Below are 20,914 nucleotides of genomic sequence, written 5' to 3'. Positions count from 1 at the left end.
TCCCACCTCAGCCTCCCAAAGCACTAGAATTACAGGCATGAGCCACTGCACCTCACTGCTGGATACCTACTTTTGGTTTGTGTCCATTTTCTCTGCCATGTCTGCTGTGTGAAGAGGAGCCTTCCTCCACTGCAAGGACCAATGCTAGAGTGTGTCAAGAATGCTGACTCCAGCATCTTCAGTGTCTGAAGGATGACACTTCTCCAGGCTTGACACATGGCCACCATTTTCTCCAAGCTCTTCCCAGTGTTTGACTTGGGAGAGAACTCTGAATCCAAGTATCTTAGTCCACTGGGCTGCTATAACAAAATACCGTAAACAATGTGGCTTATAAACAGCAGACATTTATCTTCTTATAGTTCTGGAGGCTGGGAAGTCCAAGATCAAGGTGCTGGTAGATTCAGTGTCTGGTGAGGGCCTGTTCCTCATAGAAGGTGCCCTCTTGCTGTGTCCTTACATGATAGAAGAAGCTGACTAGCTCTCTGTGGTCTCTCTTACAAGGCCACTAATGTTACTCTGCTCTGCCTTCAAGACCTAATCACCTCCCAAAGTCCTCACCTCCTAATAACCAACACCTTGGGGTTATGATTTCAACATGGGAATTTGGAGAGGACACAAATACTCAGTTCATACCTCCAAGCCATACTGAAAATTATATTTTTAATGTTAAAGTAAAATTGAAGAAACTGTTGCTCACCAGTCTCATTGGCATACTTATTTTTTAGATCACATTGATAATGTCATCTCATAAACTAAAATTTTTATAAAAACACTGAATTAGTAAGGTAACAGTTGAGAAAAACTTTTAATATAATCAATGGTTTGTTTTTTGAGACCAGCTCTTGCTCTGTTGCCCAGGCTGGAGTTGGAGTGCGGTGGCACAATCATGGCTCATTGTAGCCTCTTGACCTGCAGTGGCACAATCATGGCTCATTGTAGCCTCTTGACCTCCTGGGCTCAGCAATCCTCCCACTTCAGCCAGGGCATGCCACCACACCCAGCTAACTTTTTGTTGTTTTTTTTTTTGTTTTTTTTGGTGGAGATGGGCGTTCACTTTGTTGCCCAGGTTGGTCTTGAACTCCTGGGCTCAAGCAGTTCTCTCGCTTTGGCCTCCCAGAGTGCTGGGATTATAGGGATAAGCACCACACCTGGCCTATAATAATAGCCAGTTGTTAACTCTGCCTGTAGTTAAGTTCTATGATTATCTAGCAATTGTATAGCTTTAATATTTGGAGTTAAGCCTAAGGCCCTTTCATTAAAGTTGTAAAAAGATGACAGAACTAATTTGGAAAAAAAAAATTCCTATGCATTAGCTTGCTGTCTATAGAAGTAATAGATAATACTTCTTATTTATGTATGTTTTATATTTTACAATTTTTTATTTCTTATTCAAGCGATTGTTAGGAATTAGCTTTCTTGACTCCTACTTCAGGGGTTTGATTATACCTTGTTATCTCTGTTTCTGTGTTAAATTTTACATCAGTTGATACACAGCAGTTTGCCAAGGTAAAACTTAAATAAATTGAAAATGAAACGATTCTATCAATAATGTAGAATTGTGAAGGGGATGACTGGAAAATTCATAAAGTCTTCTGCAATGTTACAAATTTCTGGCTTTTTTTTTTTTTTTTTTTTAACTAGAGATAGCTATCCTTTGTTTCATACCCTCCTTTCAGGAATTAACTGCTTCTTACCCAAAATATGCATAGCCTAGCCAGGCTGTGGTAACCGTATTACACAAGGTTGGTCTTTATAACCGATTGAATCAACCGTTCGCAGGCTCTACTCTGGGAACTATTCTAAAAACCATATGCATAGCTTAACACAGCTTTAATTGCCTTAGAATTTAGCTAGCTGATTTTTCTAAGCCCCAGGTTTCTATAACGTAAAGGAAGAAAGGGGTGAAGACTTTTCAAAGAGCTAGCAGGTGGACCCAGTCCCAGATCCCCTATTCTGTATGCAGTAGTATATGGGGTGAGCTTTGTGAGAGACCCTCCCTAATTAGGCAATTCTGTGCAAGCACTGGGAAACACTCTCACCAACTGAGAAGGAGGGAAATGCTAAGGTTTCTTCCTAGTAATACCCAGAGAGTTTTAGTCAGTCTGCTGACCTCACAAAACACAGCTTGTATCATATTGCTCTGATTCATCAAAGTGCTCCTAACAGCCTTTTCAGGCAAGTGCAAAGATTCTATTTTAACATTAGAAAACATTCTGTCATGCCTGTAATCCCAGCACTTTGGGAGGCCGAGGCGGGTGGATCACGAAGTCAAGAGTTAGAGACCAGCCTGGCCAACATGACGAAACCCCGTCTCTACTAAAAATATGAAAAATTAGCTGGGCATGGTGGCAGGTGCTTGTAATCCCAGCTACTCAGGAGGCTGAGGCAGGAGAATCACTTGAACCCGGGAGGCAGAGGTTGCAGTGAGCCAAGATTGTGCCACTGCACTCCAGCCTGGGTGACAAGAATAAAACTTCATCTCAATAAAAAAGAAAAGAAAACATTCTGAAGTCGGGTGTGGTGGCTCATGCCTGTAATCCCAGCACATTAGGAGGCTAAGGTCGGTGGATCACTTGAGGCCAGGAGTTTGAGACCAGCCTGGCCAACATGGTGAAACCCTGTCTCTACTTAGCTGATCATGGTGGCGTGCACCTGTAGTTCCAGCTACTCAGGAGGCCAAGGCAAGAGAATGGCTTGAACCTGGGAAGTGGAGGTTGCAGTGAGCCGAGATCGCACCATGGCACTCCAGCCTGGGCTACAGAGTGAGACTTGGTCTCAAAAAAAAAAAGAAAACATTCTTACATTTCTATCCTTTGCATTTCGTTAGATTAATGTAAAATTTCTGACCCAGAATGGCTTCTACAGTATTCCCAATGGACTTTAGAGCCTGTAGGAAGAATTCAAGCAGACTGGTTTCAAGAGTCTTGGCTTAGTGTGCCATTGTGCCAGCTAGTGATATTGCTGATGTTTTTTGTGGGTGTTCTGTTAGCAAAACATGAATGCATGCATGTTTACAGGGATGCTCTCGACTGGAGGATGGTGAGATCCATCGTGGTTGTCCCTCTCCCTGAATGTCCTTTTGTAGCCAGGGCACCTTTCCAATATGAATTAGTAAGCCTTAACACATATTTTTGCATAACTTATAACTCTCCATTATGTATTTAGTTACATTTCTTAGATGTTTTCAACATTCTTTATTAAAGTTATTTTATCAGCATCCTGCATATTTGATTTAAATGAATTCTTTAATTTCATTACCACAAACTGAACTCAAACTTCAGCCCATGAATAACTAAAAATAATTCCTCCACTTCCAATTCTTTACAGTGGAAACAAGAAGAATTACTTTAGAGATTGTCTTTTTTTTTTTTTGAGACGGAGTCTCGCTCTATCGCCCAGGCTGGACTGCAGTGGCCGGATCTCAGCTCACTGCAAGCTCCGCCTCCCGGGCTTACGCCATTCTCCTGCCTCAGCCTCCCGAGTAGCTGGGACTACAGGCGCCCGCCACCTCGCCCGGCTAGTTTTTTGTATTTTTTAGTAGAGATGGGGTTTCACCGTGTTAGCCAGGATGGTCTCGATCTCCTGACCTCGTGATCCGCCCATCTCGGCCTCCCAAAGTGCTGGGATTACAGGCTTGAGCCACCGCGCCCGGCCTTAGAGATCGTCTTAACACAATAGTTAAGATTTGTATGCAGAATAATTATTTTCGGATGTTTACCTCAATTGAAGGTAGAATTAGAATTGTTTCAATACATGTGTCAATTATTCTTGAAGCCTTTGGCTACCTTGGCCCAGAACAAAATAAAAATGTTGGAAAGGTCAGGAAATGCTACTTCATGTTTTTAACTTCACTTAGGGTGTTGTCAGCAGTCAACAAACAGTAACTATTAATGTGGTTCTATAAACTACAAATGTGAAACTAATTCCTAGAATTTGAAAGACTTCTTAGAAGCCCAAAGCAAGAACTGTTTTTCGTTCTGACTGGAACAATAAAGTTTATTTGAAGCAGTACAACTGTGGGAGGGATTCGGCTTCTTTCAGGTCACCAGCCCCTTCTTCCTTCTGATTCAAGCTGGATCTACTAAGAACTCCAGGCTGGGGTCGGGAGCCTTGGGCCCTGGTTCTGACTTTGCCAGCAGTCAGTTTCATAACCCCAAAGTTCATACTCCTGCTGGGCTAAGATTACTTCATTCCTTAAGTTAGAGTTGAAAAGATGATTTTTTTTTTTTGAGACAGAGTCTCGCTCTTCACCCAGGCTGGAGTGCAGTGGCATGATCTCGGCTCACTGCAACCTCCGCCACCTGGGTTCAAGCAGTTCTTCCACCGCAGCCTCCTGAGTAGCTGGGATTACAGACGCCCACTATCATGCCCAGCTAATTTTTGGATTTTTAGTAGAGACACGGTTTTACCATGTTGGCCAGGCTGGTCTTGAACTTCTGACCTCAGGTGATCTACCCGCCTTGGCCTCCCAAAGTGGTGGGATTACAGGCGTAAGCCACCGCGCCGGGCCAAGAGCAAGAAGATCTTTAATGTCATTTCCTACCTCTAATTTTTAAAATAATATCCAAGATTGGTATAAATTGTACAAGATTATTTCAAACATAATGCAATACCACTTCTCAGAGAAGGACTTTTCTGTCTTTTAACAGAAAGAAAATCAATTTCTTTTGATTCAAAGCTATGCTTTTTGACTCAAGGATCATGAACTCATATCTTAAGTAATTTAATATGTTATTATTATAATACATTTATATTGAAATCATCAAACAATTGATGAGAGTTAACCAGCCTTGGTCTCCATTGTTCTTCTTCCTGCTTTCCATGTCTTCATTAAGAGTAGAGGCATCTACCCAGTAACCCAAGCCAGTTTCCTGAGAAACCCCTCCCAATCCCCTCTTAATCCCTCATGCCTGTTCTTTCCTGCAGCCCCTTCATTTCATCTTCTCGGTCACTCCCCTGATCTCAGGTCTTCACCCTCTATCATAGCTTAACATGTCTCATGATTTGTCTCTGTCATCATCAGAGAAATCTCTCATACAGATTTAATCCTGTGACTCCCCAAATTAAAAACCTTTGATGCTTCTTTTGGTTTTTTGATACAGAGTCGCATTCTGTTGCCCAGGCAGGAGAGCAGTGGTGCAATCTCGGCTCACTGCAATCTCCGCCTCCTGGGTTCAAGCAATTCTCCTGCCTCAGCCTCCTGAGTAGCTAGGACTACAGGCATGCACCACAATGCCCAGCGAATTTTTGTATTTTTAGTAGAGATGGAGTTTCACCATGTTGGCCAGGCTGGCTTTGAATCCTGACCTCAAGTGATCCGTGCACTTGGGCCTTCCAAAGTGCTGGGATTACAGTCACCACGCCCAGCTGATGCTCCTTTTTTGTAGAAGGAGGTATTTGCACCATACAACATTCTCACCCTTCTGGCTGTAGCTTCCCCTTTGCTTTCCACCCTGTGGTCCAGCGGGGCCAACCTCCTTTCCACTTTCCAGGTGGCCATGCTTCTCCGACCTCTGGGCTTGACATGCAGATGCCCAACCTCACAAGTTTTTCTGCTCAGTCCCAGTTAGTGACCAAAGCCTTATTTTTTCAGATCCAGGTCCTGTGTCCTTTTCTCTTTGAATCATTTCTCAACTCCCCATCTTACTTTTCTCTATTCTCGTAGCATTTTGGCCCACTCCTCTGGCCTAGCTCTTCTCAATGCATTGTAATCTGGTAGCCAGCCCTGGACTGGACTGTTAATGTCCCACGGCAGGATGGTGGCTTTATGCCCTTTTTAATCACATGAGCCCGCATGGTGCCAGGTGTCCAAGCAGAAGAGAGTCAGTCTGAAGGGTTTGAAGCTGGGCAGTGACAAAACCAGAGTTGTTTTAATATTAGGTTGTAGCAATTATGGCAAAAACCACAATTACTTTTGTACCAACCTAATATCTCAAACTGGGAGCAGAGAGATATGGATGGGAGAAGGCCTCCCATCCATATGGACCTCCCTGCCTGAGCCCGAGAGGTCAAGGCTGCAGTGAGCTAGGATTGCGCCACTGCAGTCCAGCCTTGGTGACAGAGCCAGACCCTGTCTAAAAAAAAAGAAAAGAAAAAGTGACATTATTTTCGTTTGACTCAAATATCTGCAGGGTGATGAAAGACCTTACTGTTTTCTTTTCTGATGATTGGCCTCATATACCTTAGTAATTATGGTTTAGAATTTATTTCAGTCAGTTTGGAATCATCATGTAGAAAACTTTTTTTTAACATCCTATTTCTATTTTTGTACAGATATGAAACTGAATACCCAGTTACTTCCCTGACTGAGAAAATACATCACTTATAGTGTTGTATGATAGGAGTATCAATTTGTTATTCATTCATTCATTCTGTTGGGAACAGGGAAAAACCTTTTTCTTCTGCCAGCTTATTATGTTCAATGGTCAGGGGCCTGCAAATTAACTGACAAAAGACAAGTTAACAGGAGAACAGACAAACTTTATTCTTTTGTTTTGTTTTGCTTTTCAAACAGAATCTCCCTCTGTCCCCCAGGCTGGAGTGCAGTGGTGCGATCTCGGCTCATTGCAGCCTCGATCTCTTGGGCTCAAGTGATCCTCTCACCTCAGCCTTCTGAGTAGCTGGGACTACAAGTGTGCACCACCACACCTGATTAATTTTTGTAATTTTTGTAGAGACAGGGTTTCACCATGTTGCCTAAGCTGGTCTTGAATTGCTGGCATCAAGCACTCTGCCTGCCTCAGTCTCCCAAAGTGCTGAGATTACAGACGTGGGCCACCGTGCCTAGCCAAAGTTTATTCATGTAGTCAATGCTAAGTCAATGAAAGAGACTTACACAAAGAATTGGCTCCCTAAACAGCTATAGTTGAGTGTTTATATATCATCTTAGTAAGAAAGAGGGTTAGGACTTTAAGAAAGTGTATGGTGGGGAACTAATGAGAAACAAGTGTGAGGAACAGAAAGTTTTTGATAAGGTTTTGTTTATGCAACATCTCCTCTAGGTGCAAGTGGTCCATCTCTCCTCTTTGGTTATTAACCTCCTGGAGGTTATATTTTAGGAGGCATTGCTTATGTCTGCAAAAGAAGTTTAGATCAGGTCTTTTTCTGCTGCTGCTGTTTTTCTGATGTTTTCAGCCTAAAATCATCTTCTTCCACATCAGTGGGTCCAAGTGGATCTCGCTAATGCACTCACATAGTTTTTGGACAGCTATTGAGTGGTAGGCATGATTCTATGTGCTGGAGACACGGCAGAGAACAAAGTGGAGAAAAATTCCTGCTCTCACTGAGCTTACATGCTCTCATCTAAGTCCTAATCGGGTTCAACTCTGCTTAGCTTCCGAGATCAGAAGAGATTGGACGCATTCAGGGTGGCATGGCTGTAGACTGAGCTTACTTTCTATTTTTTTTTTTTTTTTTTTGAGACGGAGGAGTCTCGCTCTGTCGCCCAGGCTGGAGTGCAGTGGCGCGATCTCGGCTCACTGCAAGCTCCGCCTCCCGGGTTTACGCCATTCTCCTGCCTCAGCCTCCAGAGTAGCTGGGACTACAGGCGCCCGCCATCTCGCCCGGCTAGTTTTTTGTATTTTATAGTAGAGACGGGGTTTCACCGTGTAGACCAGGATGGTCTCGATCTCCTGACCTCGTGATCCACCCGTCTCGGCCTCCCAAAGTGCTGGGATTACAGGCTTGAGCCACCGCGCCCGGCCTGAGCTTACTTTCTAATGAGAGACGGACAATAAACACAAATAAGTAAAATACCATCTATAGTATGTTAGATGGTGATTGGGGCTAAGGAGAATAATAAACCAGGGAAGGGTTTAGGAAGTTACAGAGTAGCAGGGACGTGTAATTTTAGACAGGAAGGCCTGGGAGGCTTATTAAGAAGGTAAGATTTAGGCCGGGTGTGGTGGCTCACATCTGTAATCCCAGCACTTTGGGAGGCCGAGGCGGGTGGATCATTTACTGAAATACGAAAATTAGCTGGGCATGGTGGCAAGAGCCTGTACTCCCAGCTACTCTGGAGGCTAAAGCAGGAGAATCGCTTGAACCCAGGCACTCCAGCCTGGGCAACAGAGTGAGACTCTAAATAAATAAATAAATAAATAAATAAATAAAGGTGAGATGTGAATAAAGATCTAAGGGAGGAGAGATCCATCACACTAGATATTTGTACCTGCAGTGTTTTTGGCATTCTATTAATGTTATTAGTAGTTATTAATGTTTTGGCATTTACATATTAAGAAGGCCATACAGACTGAACATTAACAAAGCTGCCATTGGAGTCTTCGAAGTGATTACTCACCTAACGTGGTTAAGCCCCTGCCGAAAGTGCATGGCTTTTTCTAAGGTGGTGGTTTCCCTCGAGAGTGCAAGGACTCAGTGAGTTACCACGTCGTTGTTTGGCCTTGTCAATGTTGTCTTCCTACACTGATTCTCTTCCCACTACGGTTTAGATTGTTCTGGGCAGACAGCAATAAAGAGATGATTCTAGAAAAATTCTCATGATTGCCTCAGAATGAAATTCTTGTTTCCCTTAGCAACAACCTGATTTGCTAACCTATTACCATAGAAATAGAGTGTAAAATATATAAGCAATGTAATGTTACCTTTTATTTTTTGAAACCCTCCTTTCCCCGCCCCCCACCACTTTTTTTTTCTGTATTTGTCACTAACAGACCTTGCCTTTCTTGGTTTGAGGTCCAGGCTCTCTTCTACTATTTCTGGCCATTACATAGATAATTCTATATCCTTCTAGGCTGAACCAGTCTCTTGTGTCTTTTCAGCTGTCTTTCAATACTACCATTTCAATTTCTATCTATATCTCGTCAGAATAGAAAGGGGAGATAGAAAAACAAAGCAGCAATTACCCACAGAGATGGTTTTACTTAAATCACACTGCTCTTTTTACAAGTCCTTTTCATTTTTACTATCACCATTTTGCTCAACAGGAGTCAGCTTCTATATCTAATACATAATCTTTAAAAAAAAAAGTCTTCTGATGCCTTAGATTCCTAGGGGAAATGAAAACTTTAGCAGCCTCATCGAGGTTTATGTATTCTTCACTCTTCTATATAAGCATACCTGTTGTAGAGTTGGACCTGGTGGTGTACACCTGAGTCCTAGCTATTTGGGAGGGTCACTTGAGCCCAGGACTTTGAGTCCAGCCTAGGTAATATAGCAAGACTCCATCTCTTTAAAAAAAAAAAAAAAAAAAGTGCTGAGGATGATGGCTCCCACCTGTATTCCCAGCGCTTGGGAGGCCAAGGCAGGAGGATCAGTTGAGGCCAGGAGTTCAGGGCCAGCCTGGGCAACATAGCAAGACCACATCTCTACAAAAAATAGAAAAAATTAGCTGGACATAGTGGTGTACACCTGAAGTCCCAGCTGTTGAGAAGGCAGAAGTGGGAGGATTGCTTGAACCCAGGAGTTCAAGGCTGCAATGAGCTATGATGGCACCACTGCACTCCGGCCTAGGCGGCAGCAAAACATTCTTTTAAAAAAAAAAAAAAAAAAAGATTGTAAATATATCTATTGGAAAAATGCTTTCACCCAAGAATAAACCAATAATGATTCTAAATGTTTTGTTTTGGGATCTAGCTCTTTTTTAAAAAAGTGCTCATCACATTTTTCTATAACTTGATTAATTAATTAAACAAATAATTACTAAGCATCTGCTACAAGCGACATGCTAAAACTGCGGATAGAGTAATTACAGATGAAGTCTCAATTCTCAGAGAGCTCAGTGTCCAGACGAGGATGACAGAGGCAGCCCTAAGATCTTGAAGGGCATTGTCTTAGTCCATGCAGGCTGCTATAACAAAATGCCTTAGACTGGGTAATTTATACCCAACAGAAATGCATTGCTCACCATTCCAGAGGCTGAGAAATCCAAGATCAAGGCATCAGCAGATTCAGTGTCTGGTGAGGGCCTACTTTCTCTAGATGGTACCTTCTGTGGGTGCTCACCTGGCTGAAGGCTCAACCAGGCTCCCTCAAGCCTGTTTTATAAGGGGACTAATCCCGTTCATGTGGGCTCTAGCCTCATGACCTAATCACCTTCTAAAGGGCCTAACTCTTAATACATTGAGAATCGGTTTCAACATACAGATTTTGAAGGTGCTGGAGAGGGGGGTACACAAACATTCAGACCCTAGCAGGCATTTATGCTGTGCTAAGGAGTTTTGATTTCATCCAGAAAGTAACAAACTGCCAATAAAGTAGATGCAGTGGCACTGACATGGAAAGCTCACGTGGAACTTTGGACTTTGGAAAGTTCACTGTCAACTTAGTGCAGAATAAATTGGGGAATGGAGCAACATGGAGGAGAAAAGTCTCTGAACTTTGTTTTGCAGAGAAGTGCTTCTGTGCTACTTCTACAGAGATTCTGAGGCAATTGCAGTGAGATTAAGGAGGTAAAATGGATTTGTGAGATTTTAAGAAGAAAAATCTGAGAACAGTTGACAATAAATTTGAAATATGGAGTAAGAGAAGGAAAAAAGCAAAATTCTAAGAGGACAGTGGCTACCAGATGTCTGCTTGAAAAAGCAAATGGATGTTCAATCTATATTAACAATATACTGTAATATCTTTATAATACTGGTGTTTGGAAACAAGTAATGATCATCACCCTGTAAGTTCTTATTCTATGATAGGGTTCCCTAGCGCATAGGTAGTGGAAAGGATACAAAATCTGGAATCTCACAAGCTGGTTTCAAACCACAACTCTGATATATTTTCTTTTTTTTTTTTTTTTTTTTTTTTTTTTGAGACGGAGTCTCGCTCTGTCGCCCGGGCTGGAGTGCAGTGGCCGGATCTTAGCTCACTGCAAGCTCCGCCTCCCGGGTTTACACCATTCTCCTGCCTCAGCCTCCCGAGTAGCTGGGACTACAGGCGCCCGCCACCTCGGCCGGCTAGTTTTTTGTATTTTTTTTTTTTTTAGTAGAGACGGGGTTTCACCATGTTAGCCAGGATGGTCTCTATCTCCTGACCTCGTGATCCGCCCGTCTCGGCCTCCCAAAGTGCTGGGATTACAGGCTTGAGCCACCGCGCCCGGCCGATACATTTTCACTGAACAAAAAAATTCTGATCATTTGTAAATTGAAAGTAATCAGAAACCTACTATGATATTATGATAGTCAAGTGAGGTGGGTTATGGAAAGTGTTTTTTTTTTTTCCTTTAAAATTATAAAGCATTGTAGTATAAAATGGTGGTGATACTAGATTCAGTGTATAGGTTTCTAATCCTTTGAGAGGGCACATTGTCAAAGTTGAGCTTCTTCAGTGATGGTCCCTGCCCTACCTCCTGCTGACTGGGTCCCACTAGTAGAATTCCGGCGTGGCAGGCACAGCATTGCAAAAGTCTAGACCACAGGAATTGGGTGTGGAGACTTGGGCTCCTTCAGGTGGCATTGTTTGGATTATGCTTCCTGCCTCCTCACAGGAGCCCAGTTTTAACTCTGAGTTAGGGCATGTTGCTAAATGATCCCTGCTGCCTGTTCTTTCACTCTGACCACCTACCTGATCATCTGCCCTGGACCAAGACAGTCTTCAGCTTTACGTTAGGCAGCCAGAACAGGGCTATTCTCTAATGTGCCACTGGATACTTGGCAATGAGTAAGTAGTCATCTCCCTTCCAGAGCTTGGCCTCTGTCCTGAGCCAGAGAAGGGTTCATGCTAAGGAGGCCAGTGCTCACTCCAGCCCTAGCATTGTATTAGGCATAATTTTCCCCAGAAGACACCACCTGACCTCCTTCTATAAGGGCTTGGAAACCTGTTGGAAACAAATAACCTGGAGCTGTTAGGGACATGCTCCACCCCAGCCCCATCCTCTCGAGTCATGCATGTGTACCCAAGAGTTTGCAGAGTGATCTGATGAGCTGCCTTTGTAGGTAATGTGCCCTTTTATGATCTTTTTGTCTTTCATATTTTGTAGTTGCCCTATATCATATCTGAGTGAATTTGTTTTTATTTTTCCTATTTAGTGCTGAATTTCTGGAAGTTGTATTCAATTCTCTTTCAAGTCTGGCCTTTTTTAGAATAGCTCATCTTCTCATTTTTAAATATTTTATATCTTTATGTTAAATGTACATATTTTATAACTATATTCTATCATTTCTGACTTGATAAAGTCTTGAGGATTGGGATTTGTCATACATGTTTTCACTGATGTTGAATTGTTTCCTTACATAATTTATATTTTTTGGATTGTGAACTCAACTTTAGTGGTGCATTATCAGTAAGAATTCTGCATAGCAAACTTCAAGGGGTCTACCATGAAAATGTTTTTCCTTTGTTTCTGCCAGGCACTCCAAGGATATCCCAGGCTCAAGAGCAATTATGAGTATTACAATAAGTGTTAATTTGAAGTTCAAACAGCCAGGATCAGCTATGGTTGAAAGTGTTTAGAGAAGACCTATTTTTGCTCCTCCAGAGCTCAGTCTTGAGACAAACCAGCTTTCTTTTCGTTTCACAGTGTAGTGGGCTGACTTTTCTAATCTACCCTTTCATCAAGGGCCTGGTTTTGTGTGTTTCTGCTCTTTGCCTGGCATAGGCACTAGGCCATACTTCCTATCACCTCCTGGGCATTAAAACCCAAGCCCCACATGAGAAGTCAGCAAACAATAGCCCTAGGATCAAGTCCAGCTCACTGTTAATCTTGGTAAATAAAGCCTTATTGGAACATAAGCATATCCATTTGTTTATGTATCAGCTGGGCTGCTTTCACATCACAATGGCAGGATTGAGTAGTTGCTACAAAGACTAAATGGCTCTCAAAGCTAAAACATTCACTACCTGACCTTTTACCAAAAAACGAGCATGAACTCCTGCCCTAGATTAATGAAACTGAAAATCCTGCCTTCATCCCTACCTTTTGGGCTTCAGGAGTTCTTGTGATTACCTGCTAGTGTTCCTTTCCTCTTCATTTCTAGCTTCTGCAATCACCTTTACTCTTTAGTAAGCCCAGCTAGACATTTAAAAGTATGTCTGTTTTATTTTACCTATGTGTTTTTAGCAGCAAGCTTGCCAAATCCAGAGCCTCTCTTCTACTGTGTTGGTAGCAATATGTTATTCTTTCTCTGTTTCCTTGACTTGACCATTAAATTTATTCATGTTAAATTTTTATTTTCTAATGGATTTTTTTAATATCATGACATTTTTCATCTACCTAACTCCATATCTATGGAATTTGATAAATAATGCTTTTCTTCTCATATAAAAAATGATTGTGTAATTCCCATGGTCATTTCCTTTTTAACCCATTGGTTATTTTAAAGTAAAGTAAAATATACTTTTGGCCATCTTATTTTAGTATTCTGTGCTCAGAGATCATGGTCTTTATGTTATCAGTTCTTTGGAATTTGTTGAAATTTTTCTTTGTTGTCTAATATGTGATCAATTATATATTTTTCATATATGCATGAAAGGAATCTGTGTCTGGGTGCAGAGCTCTCTCTGTAGATGTTATATCAGACTTATTTATTGTGCCATTAGATTCTCTATTTTAAAATCTGTGTGCCAGATATATTGCTTTCTAAAAGAGTTCTGTTAAAATCTATTGTGGTTGATATTTGTGTATTTTTCTCTGAAATTGTGTCAACTCTGCTTTATATATTTCAAGGCTATGTTGTTAAAGAGCATAAAAACTCATGATCATTGCCCTCTTCTTAGATTACTCATCAGTATTAACGTTAAGTTTGTTGACTTATACATGTTAGAAATCATTTTTTTTTCCTTTGAGATGGAGTCTCGCTCTGTTGCCCAGGCTGGAGTGCAGTGTCACCATCTCAGCTCACTGCAACCTCCATCTCCCAGGTTCAACCAATTCTCCTGCCTCAGCCTCCTGAGTAGTTGGGATTACAGGCATACAGCATTGCACCCGGCTAATTTTTGTATTTTCAGTAGAGACGGGGTTTTGCCATGTTGTCTAGGCTGGTCTCAAACTCCTGACTTCAAGTGATGCACCTGCCTCAGCCTCCCAAAGTGCTAGAATGACAGGCATGAGCCACCGCACCTGGCCAGAAATAATTTTTTTTAATGGCCAACTTAGACCCTGCTGTGAGTTGAATCTAACTATGGACTGCCAGTTTTAAACTCCAGCAAAATGTAGACTATGTGAAAAGCTTGTTCTAATGTTTTTTCCCGGGGGCCTGTAGTTTTGTGCTGGGTTTCTACAGGGACATGCCTTGATCATGTGATGGCCCTAAATCCTTTAGTTCAGTCCAACACAAAGGATGTGGCTTTGGGGTGATGCCTCCAGATCTGAGGAGGTCTCTACTGAATCCTTTCTGTAGATCCAGTTTTCCATATTTGGCTGACACACTTGACAGTTTGCAGTTTAGAACTATAGATATTTCCTTTCTACATCAGAGATAAACATTTTCCTCTATTTTTCATTTAAAAAAAATGTTTCTGGGTCTTGGGGAGTAGGGGGTGGGGTGAAGTAAAATAATCCTGACTTTATCATCGGCAGCTGGTAAGATGTCAAAATTTTCTTCTTACCCAAAGCCTTTCAGTGGTTTTATTCCCCTGGCAGTGTGAAATGCTTTAACAGCATCAAAAGCTGAATAACAAAAGGATGATTTATTAGATGTGATAGACACTGATAGATGTTCATTCTAGTTATGCACTGTTTCATTGATCTCCAGAATCAATGAAAAACAGGACTGAGTGGGTAAAAGAATCCACATGGCTTTTGGAGAAGCACTTCTATGAAGTTAACTATGTAATCCCTACTGTATTTGTAACAGTTGTGAAAACATAAACACACTATCTGCTCTATGTTGGGAGCATTTATTTGTTCATCCTTGAAGCTGCTTCTTAGAACTTTGGCCTGTTAATGCCATCTGATAAGATAAGGAATAATGCTCTTGGAAAAAAATCGATGTTTGAACTGTAGAATGAACTAATGTTTCAATCTTTTCTCCCCATTTTTCCTTTTGTAGTATGACTATGAATATGATGAAAATGGTGACAGAGTCGTTTTAGGAAAAGGCACTTACGGGATAGTCTACGCAGGTCGGGACTTGAGCAACCAAGTCAGAATTGCTATTAAGGAAATCCCAGAGAGAGACAGCAGGTACAGTAATTGTGGCTACTAAAAGCTGTTCTATAGTACTTTGGGTTGTTCATAGTATTTTAGAAAATATTGATGTTATTCTAATGAATGAAACTCTGAAAACTTCATTGAGTCAATTAGCTCCTTCTGAGGTTTAGCTGCTGCATCATTCAGTGTTTGAAGTTTCAGACTGGTGGGGAAGAACGGCGCTTTCAGAGACTAGAAAAGAGAATGGCATGTGTGTGCTGGGCTCAGGTTGTCTTGGATAAAGGTGGATGTATTATATGAATAGATGGGGAATAAGCACTATCAGAAATGGTTTAGGTTGGAACCAGTTCTAGGTTCCAATCAGGCATGTGAGGAGCTTGGAAATTGTCATTCTATCTTAACAAGTGGAAAGCTGAACAGACTGAAATCAATGGCTCTTGTTGGATTTGTCAGTGAAGTTGCAAGGCAGGCAGCTGCCCCTGAAATTGGAGAGACTGGCGAAGTGAGAGACTCATAACTTACTGAGCAGAAATCCATGATCAGAAACCTCTGTGGGAACCAGTGCGGGGGTAGGAAAGCTGATCTGTAACTAACAAATCTCTAGAGGTCCACTGTGAAGTCTGAGTGAAAAACTCCAGCGGGACCCAGTCACTGGGGGCTGGGGGTGAGGGTCACACTTGCATGAGTTTTGGAGCTTTACCAGGTCCTCACAGAGACCTGAAATTAGAAAAATCCCATTGTGCTTCTGGCAGCAAGAAAGGAAAAGTCACCATTTTAAACTATGCTAGAGCATTCTGTTCTTAACAAGGTCTGTCCACAAGAGACTCTATTTTACCAGAGCCTCACCAAACTGGGGGAAGGGGAGTACCAAATTTAGCCCAACTCTAGCTGTCCTGTCTCATCTAAGGGGACTAAAGCTAAGAAGCACTTGTAAAATTCCCAGCCCAGGGGCACAGACTCACTAAAAGACTGAGACCTAATCATAACCTATAGAACTCTTCTGCCTGACTTCCCACCATACCACTAAAGGCCTATTTACTGCAGTACTTTCACCTAGGACATCATGTCCACCTTTCTATAGAAAACTATAAGGCATACTGAAAGACAAAAAACACAGTTTAAGCAACTTAGCAAGTGTCAGAACCTGAACCAGATATGGTGGGATATTAGAGTTATCAGATTGTGAATCGGATTCACACGCTTAGGGCTCTCATGAAAAAGTAGAGATTGTGCAGGAGCAGATGGTAATGTAAGCTCAGAGATGGAAATCCTAGGAATAATTTTCAAAAATGCTGGAGATCAAAAACAGTAATAGAAGTGAAGAATGGCTTTGATGGCGTGTTAGTAGACTGGACACAGTTAAAGAATCTCTGAGTTTGGGAATATATCAGTAGAAACTTTCAAAATTAAAAAAGCAAAGAGAAAAAAGACAAAAAAAAAACTGGGACAATATCCAAGAACTGTGTGACAACTACAAATGTATAATATATACATTTTTGCCATTAAAAGTAATGGCAAAAACTGCAGTTATTTTTGCACCAACCTATACTTGAAGAAATGAGTTGAACCTCACGTAGTGAGGCCTTGTGAACGATGGAATCTTTTTTAGAAACAAAAATGTTGTTCAGGAAACTGAAGCACTCTGGTGATAGGATTATCTGTTGCTCACTGCTCTTGTGTTCTGCCTTATGGTTTATTTCTCCAACTAATAATTCTGTCTTCTCTCAACCTTACGATTTCTGCTGCCTTAGGGCTTCCCTTCCATCTCTCTGTAAGGCAGTGCTCCTATAATTAGTGAAACACAGTTGTAGTGTATGATACACAGTTGTGTGTGTTGTGTATTCAAAGTCTGAAAGAGAGAGAATTTGATTATTTAATAGATGGTTATTATTATCCATATTTGGCCAGGCTTTAATGCTGGGCTACATCATGGGCTGATTCTGGCTGCCCTTGAGTCCACGTTCTGTGGCCGTGGTCATAGGCCACGTGACCAGCCTTCCTTAGGAAGGACCCACCCCTGAGCTCTCCAGGTTTCCTGTCTACCCCACATCTTCAATTACAGATCTCAAAGGCGTCTCAAGGTTAACATGACCAAAACTGAACCTGGATTATTTTCCTTTTTTAACTTTTATTTTAGAATCGGGGTACATGTGCAGGTTTGTTACAAAAGAATATTGTGTGTTGCTTAGGTTTGGAGTATAAATGAATCCATCAAATATACCTAGGTAGTCAGTATATTACCCAATCGCGAACCCGGATTTTATTTTTATTTACTTATTTTTTTTAAGACAGAGACTCACTCTGTCATTCAGGCTGGAGTGCGGTGGCCCCATCTCAGCTCACTGCAACCTCCATCTCCCAAGTTCAAGCAATTCTCATGCTTCAGCCTCCCAAGTAGCTGGGATTACAGGCCTGTGCCACTGTGCCCAGCTAATTTTTTTGTTTTTAGTAGAGATGGAGTTTCACTATGTTGGCCAGGCTGGTCTCGAACTCCTGCCCTCAAGTGATCTGCCCACCTCAGCCTCCCAAAGTGCTGGGATTACAGGCGTGAGCCGCTGCGCCCAGCCGTGAACCCGATTTTTATTCCCAAATGTACTCTCCCTAAAGTACTCCTTGTGTCATCAGTTACTGTCTCCCCATCCATCCAGCTGCTCAGGCTAACCTCCAGGATTCATTTGGATTCCTCTCTTTCTCTTGCACTCCACATCTACTCCATCAGTAGGTCGTACTGTTTGTTGTATCAGCCTCTGCAATATATTCTGAATCTCTCTACTCTTTCCCATCACCACAGCTGCACCTCTAATCTAAGCCTTCAGGCCTCTCACCCGGACTCCCTTCTAGTCTCTGCAATCACCTCGTAATTGGTCTCTGCTTTCATTCTTTCCTCCACTCCTAGTCCATCCTTCTTTGAGGAGTCACAGAGGTCTTTCTGAAGTTAAACTCAAATCATGCAGTGATAATGATGTGTCAGTGAAGGTCCATCAGTTGTAACAAGTGGACTACTCTGCTGGGGAATGTTGATAATGGGGGAGACTGTGCATGTTTGGGAACCAGGAGTGCGTGGGAAATCTCTGTACCTCCCTCTCAAATTTTTCTGCGAACTTACAAACTGCTCTAAAAAATAACATCTATTTTTAAAAATCACATCATGTCACTACTGCCTAAAACCCTTCAGTGGATTCTTACTGCAACTAGCATGAAACCCAGAACCCTTACTTTGAATCACAAGGCCACAGGCGATCTGCTTCCTCTGTGGCCTCACCTCCACTCCAGCTACATTGGTGTCTCTCTATCGGGCATACCAAGATCAACCCAGACCTTGGCAGGATTGCCTCATTTTCATCATTTAAGCTTTAATTCAAATGTCAAGCCCTCAGAGAGGTCTTCTCTGACTACCCCAAACTGAAAAAGACACCCCCTCCCATGCAAGCACTGTGCCCGATCCCAGCTCTTTATCCTTAGTGCGTGACTTTCACGCTGCCTCCAGGCTCCATATGTCATTCCAGAAGGAAAAGGAAAACAGAGCTTCCCAGAACTGCCCAGTATACTTTCCCCTCTGTTGCACTCGCCCAAAATGCCTACCCCTACCTACAAGGAACTAGGAACTCCGGCTTTTTAGCCAGCCATTTGTTTCTCCAAACAAAATCATAGAAAGAGGGAGGAATAGATATTAGGTAAGCAAACAGCTGTTGCTGCCTGCCGCATGTGTAGTTTCATTCAATTTCATATTTATTTGGTGGTGTTCCAGCATTTCCTCTTAGTTAATTCATGAGACATGATTATGGATTCTTATGAAACAGTAGTATAAATTACTCATTAAATACTAAATTATATATAGGTAATATATATAAAGTTGTCATCTTAAAATTTTTCTTTTAGTCCTACAGGTTCTTAAGGATCATATATATAGATAGTATAGATTTGAAACAATATGAAATTTAACGAGGTCATCGCTATCAAATTGCTGCAGCCAAATTCACTAACCTTTAGCCACAGCTCCTCTCTTTTCCCCTCCTGATGGATTTAGGTGGACACTTGGAAGAAACTCACTTTTAAAATCATCCTGTAGTTTAAGTTTATTCAAATGCTGCTATACACACACAAAGCACATCAATACCAATAAGATGTTTCAGCTCCTGTTCTGTAACAATGCAGTTGGTATATGTGATTTGTGCATGACAAGCCCTTACCTTGAATAGCTGGTGCAGGGCATCTTCTTATTAACAATATAAAGAGATTGCTGACAAGTCTATTATTGTGAAGATACAGCAACCAAAGTTGTTTCTATCCATGTGACCTGGAGGGGTGTGGATGTTCTGTTGAAAAAGATAGCAGTTACAGTTACAAAGGATAATTACAAAAGTAGTATGATGTGAATAATGCATGATACAACCTCTGTACACTAAACTACCATCTGTAAAGAAGGATCAGAGCAACGGAAACAATTTCTTCTGTTTCCTTCATGTTCTAAAACCACTTTGTTAGAGAATCAAAGTGGTTGTAAGAGAGAAGAGGTAGATTTAGTATGCTCTCATCATCTACCCCCAACTAGTTGTTAATCTCAGGTTGGCTTTGTCTTCCGATATTCTCCATATCCTGAACTGGTTATTTTTATTTTATTTTATTTATTTTATTTTTGAGATGTAGTTTCGTTCTGTCGCCCAGGCTGGGGTGCAGTGGTGTAATCTCGGCTCACTGCAACCTCCGCCTCCTGGGTTCAAGTGATTCTTCTGCCTCAGCCTCCCAAGTAACTGGGATTACAGGCACCCGCCACTACGCCCAGCTAATTTTTATATTTTTAGTAGAGACAGGGTTTCACAATGTGGACAGGCTGGTCTTGAACTCCTGACCTCAAGTGATCTGCCCACCTTGGCCTCCCAAAGTGCTGGGATTATAGGAGTGAACCACTGCACCCTGCCGTGGACTGGTTATTTCTATGTCATTTTTCACTCAGCTGTGTATGAGAGACAACAGGGGAGCTTTTAAAAATACTGATGCTCAAGCTCTACTTCCAAAAATCCTAGGGTGGTCCTGGAAATTAGAAGCCCTTTAGGAAATGTAAATATCCAGTTAATGTTGGCAACCACTGGTCTAGATGGTTAGCAGTGGGGATTTGACTCAAAGGGAGTGTCTGGAGATACCTATGGATTAATAGTTTTGTCAAAACCAAATATATAAGTATCTCTGATTATCTAGGCCATTTCTTCTTTCCCTTGTTACAGGTAATTGAGAAGAAATATGATTTTCTTATAATTCTCATAGACAAGACTAATTTGTTGATGTGAACAAATTATAATTCCATCCTTGTTTAATGCTTGGCACTTACACTTAGTGAAAATGCTGGGTGATTGTCATATTTTCTATATTGGAGAAGAGTACTTCCCCTTAGCTAGGTTAAGGATTCTGACCATTATTGCAAATTTTGACCTATCTTCTTAGTTTAAGTAATAAGGTAAGGATATTGCTTCTCCAGGATCTTAAGTTTAAGCATTGATGTTTTGATTTTCAGTAGAGAATCAGAAGGTGGGAGCCTTATGATTAATAATTAACTGAGGGCCCAGTATGGTGGTGCATGCCTGTAATCTCAGCACTTTGGGAGGCTAAGGCTGGCAGATCACTTGAACTCAGGAGTTTGAGATTAGCCTGGGCCACATGGTGAAACAAAAAATACAAATATTAGCTGGGCATGGTGGTGCACACCTGTAGTCACAGCTACTCGGGAGGCTGAAATGGGAGCATTGCTTGAGCCTGGGAGGCTGAGGGTGCAGTGAGCTGTAATCGTGCCACTGCATTCCAGTCTGGGTGACAGAGAGAGACCCTGTCTTAAATCATCATCATCATCATCATCATCATCATCATCATCATCATCATCAT

The 20,914-nt window shown here is 41.8% G+C and overlaps 1 protein-coding gene across 3 annotated transcripts in view; it reads left to right on the top strand.

The window, feature by feature from the left end:
• MAP3K5 (mitogen-activated protein kinase kinase kinase 5) overlaps positions 1 to 20,914 on the top strand; it is a 244,433-nt gene that overhangs the window by 163,934 nt on the left and 59,585 nt on the right. For all 3 annotated transcript variants that reach the window (XM_023190948.2, XM_023190949.2, XM_023190950.2), the window contains one exon: positions 14,940 to 15,073. In XM_023190948.2, coding sequence (XP_023046716.1) covers positions 14,940 to 15,073 — 134 coding nt within the window. The remainder of the gene's footprint in view (positions 1 to 14,939; positions 15,074 to 20,914) is intronic.

Source organism: Piliocolobus tephrosceles, chromosome 5 (genome assembly GCF_002776525.5).
Source record: "Piliocolobus tephrosceles isolate RC106 chromosome 5, ASM277652v3, whole genome shotgun sequence".
NCBI lineage: Eukaryota > Metazoa > Chordata > Mammalia > Primates > Cercopithecidae > Piliocolobus > Piliocolobus tephrosceles.
This window is presented reverse-complemented; position numbering and strand designations above follow the sequence as displayed.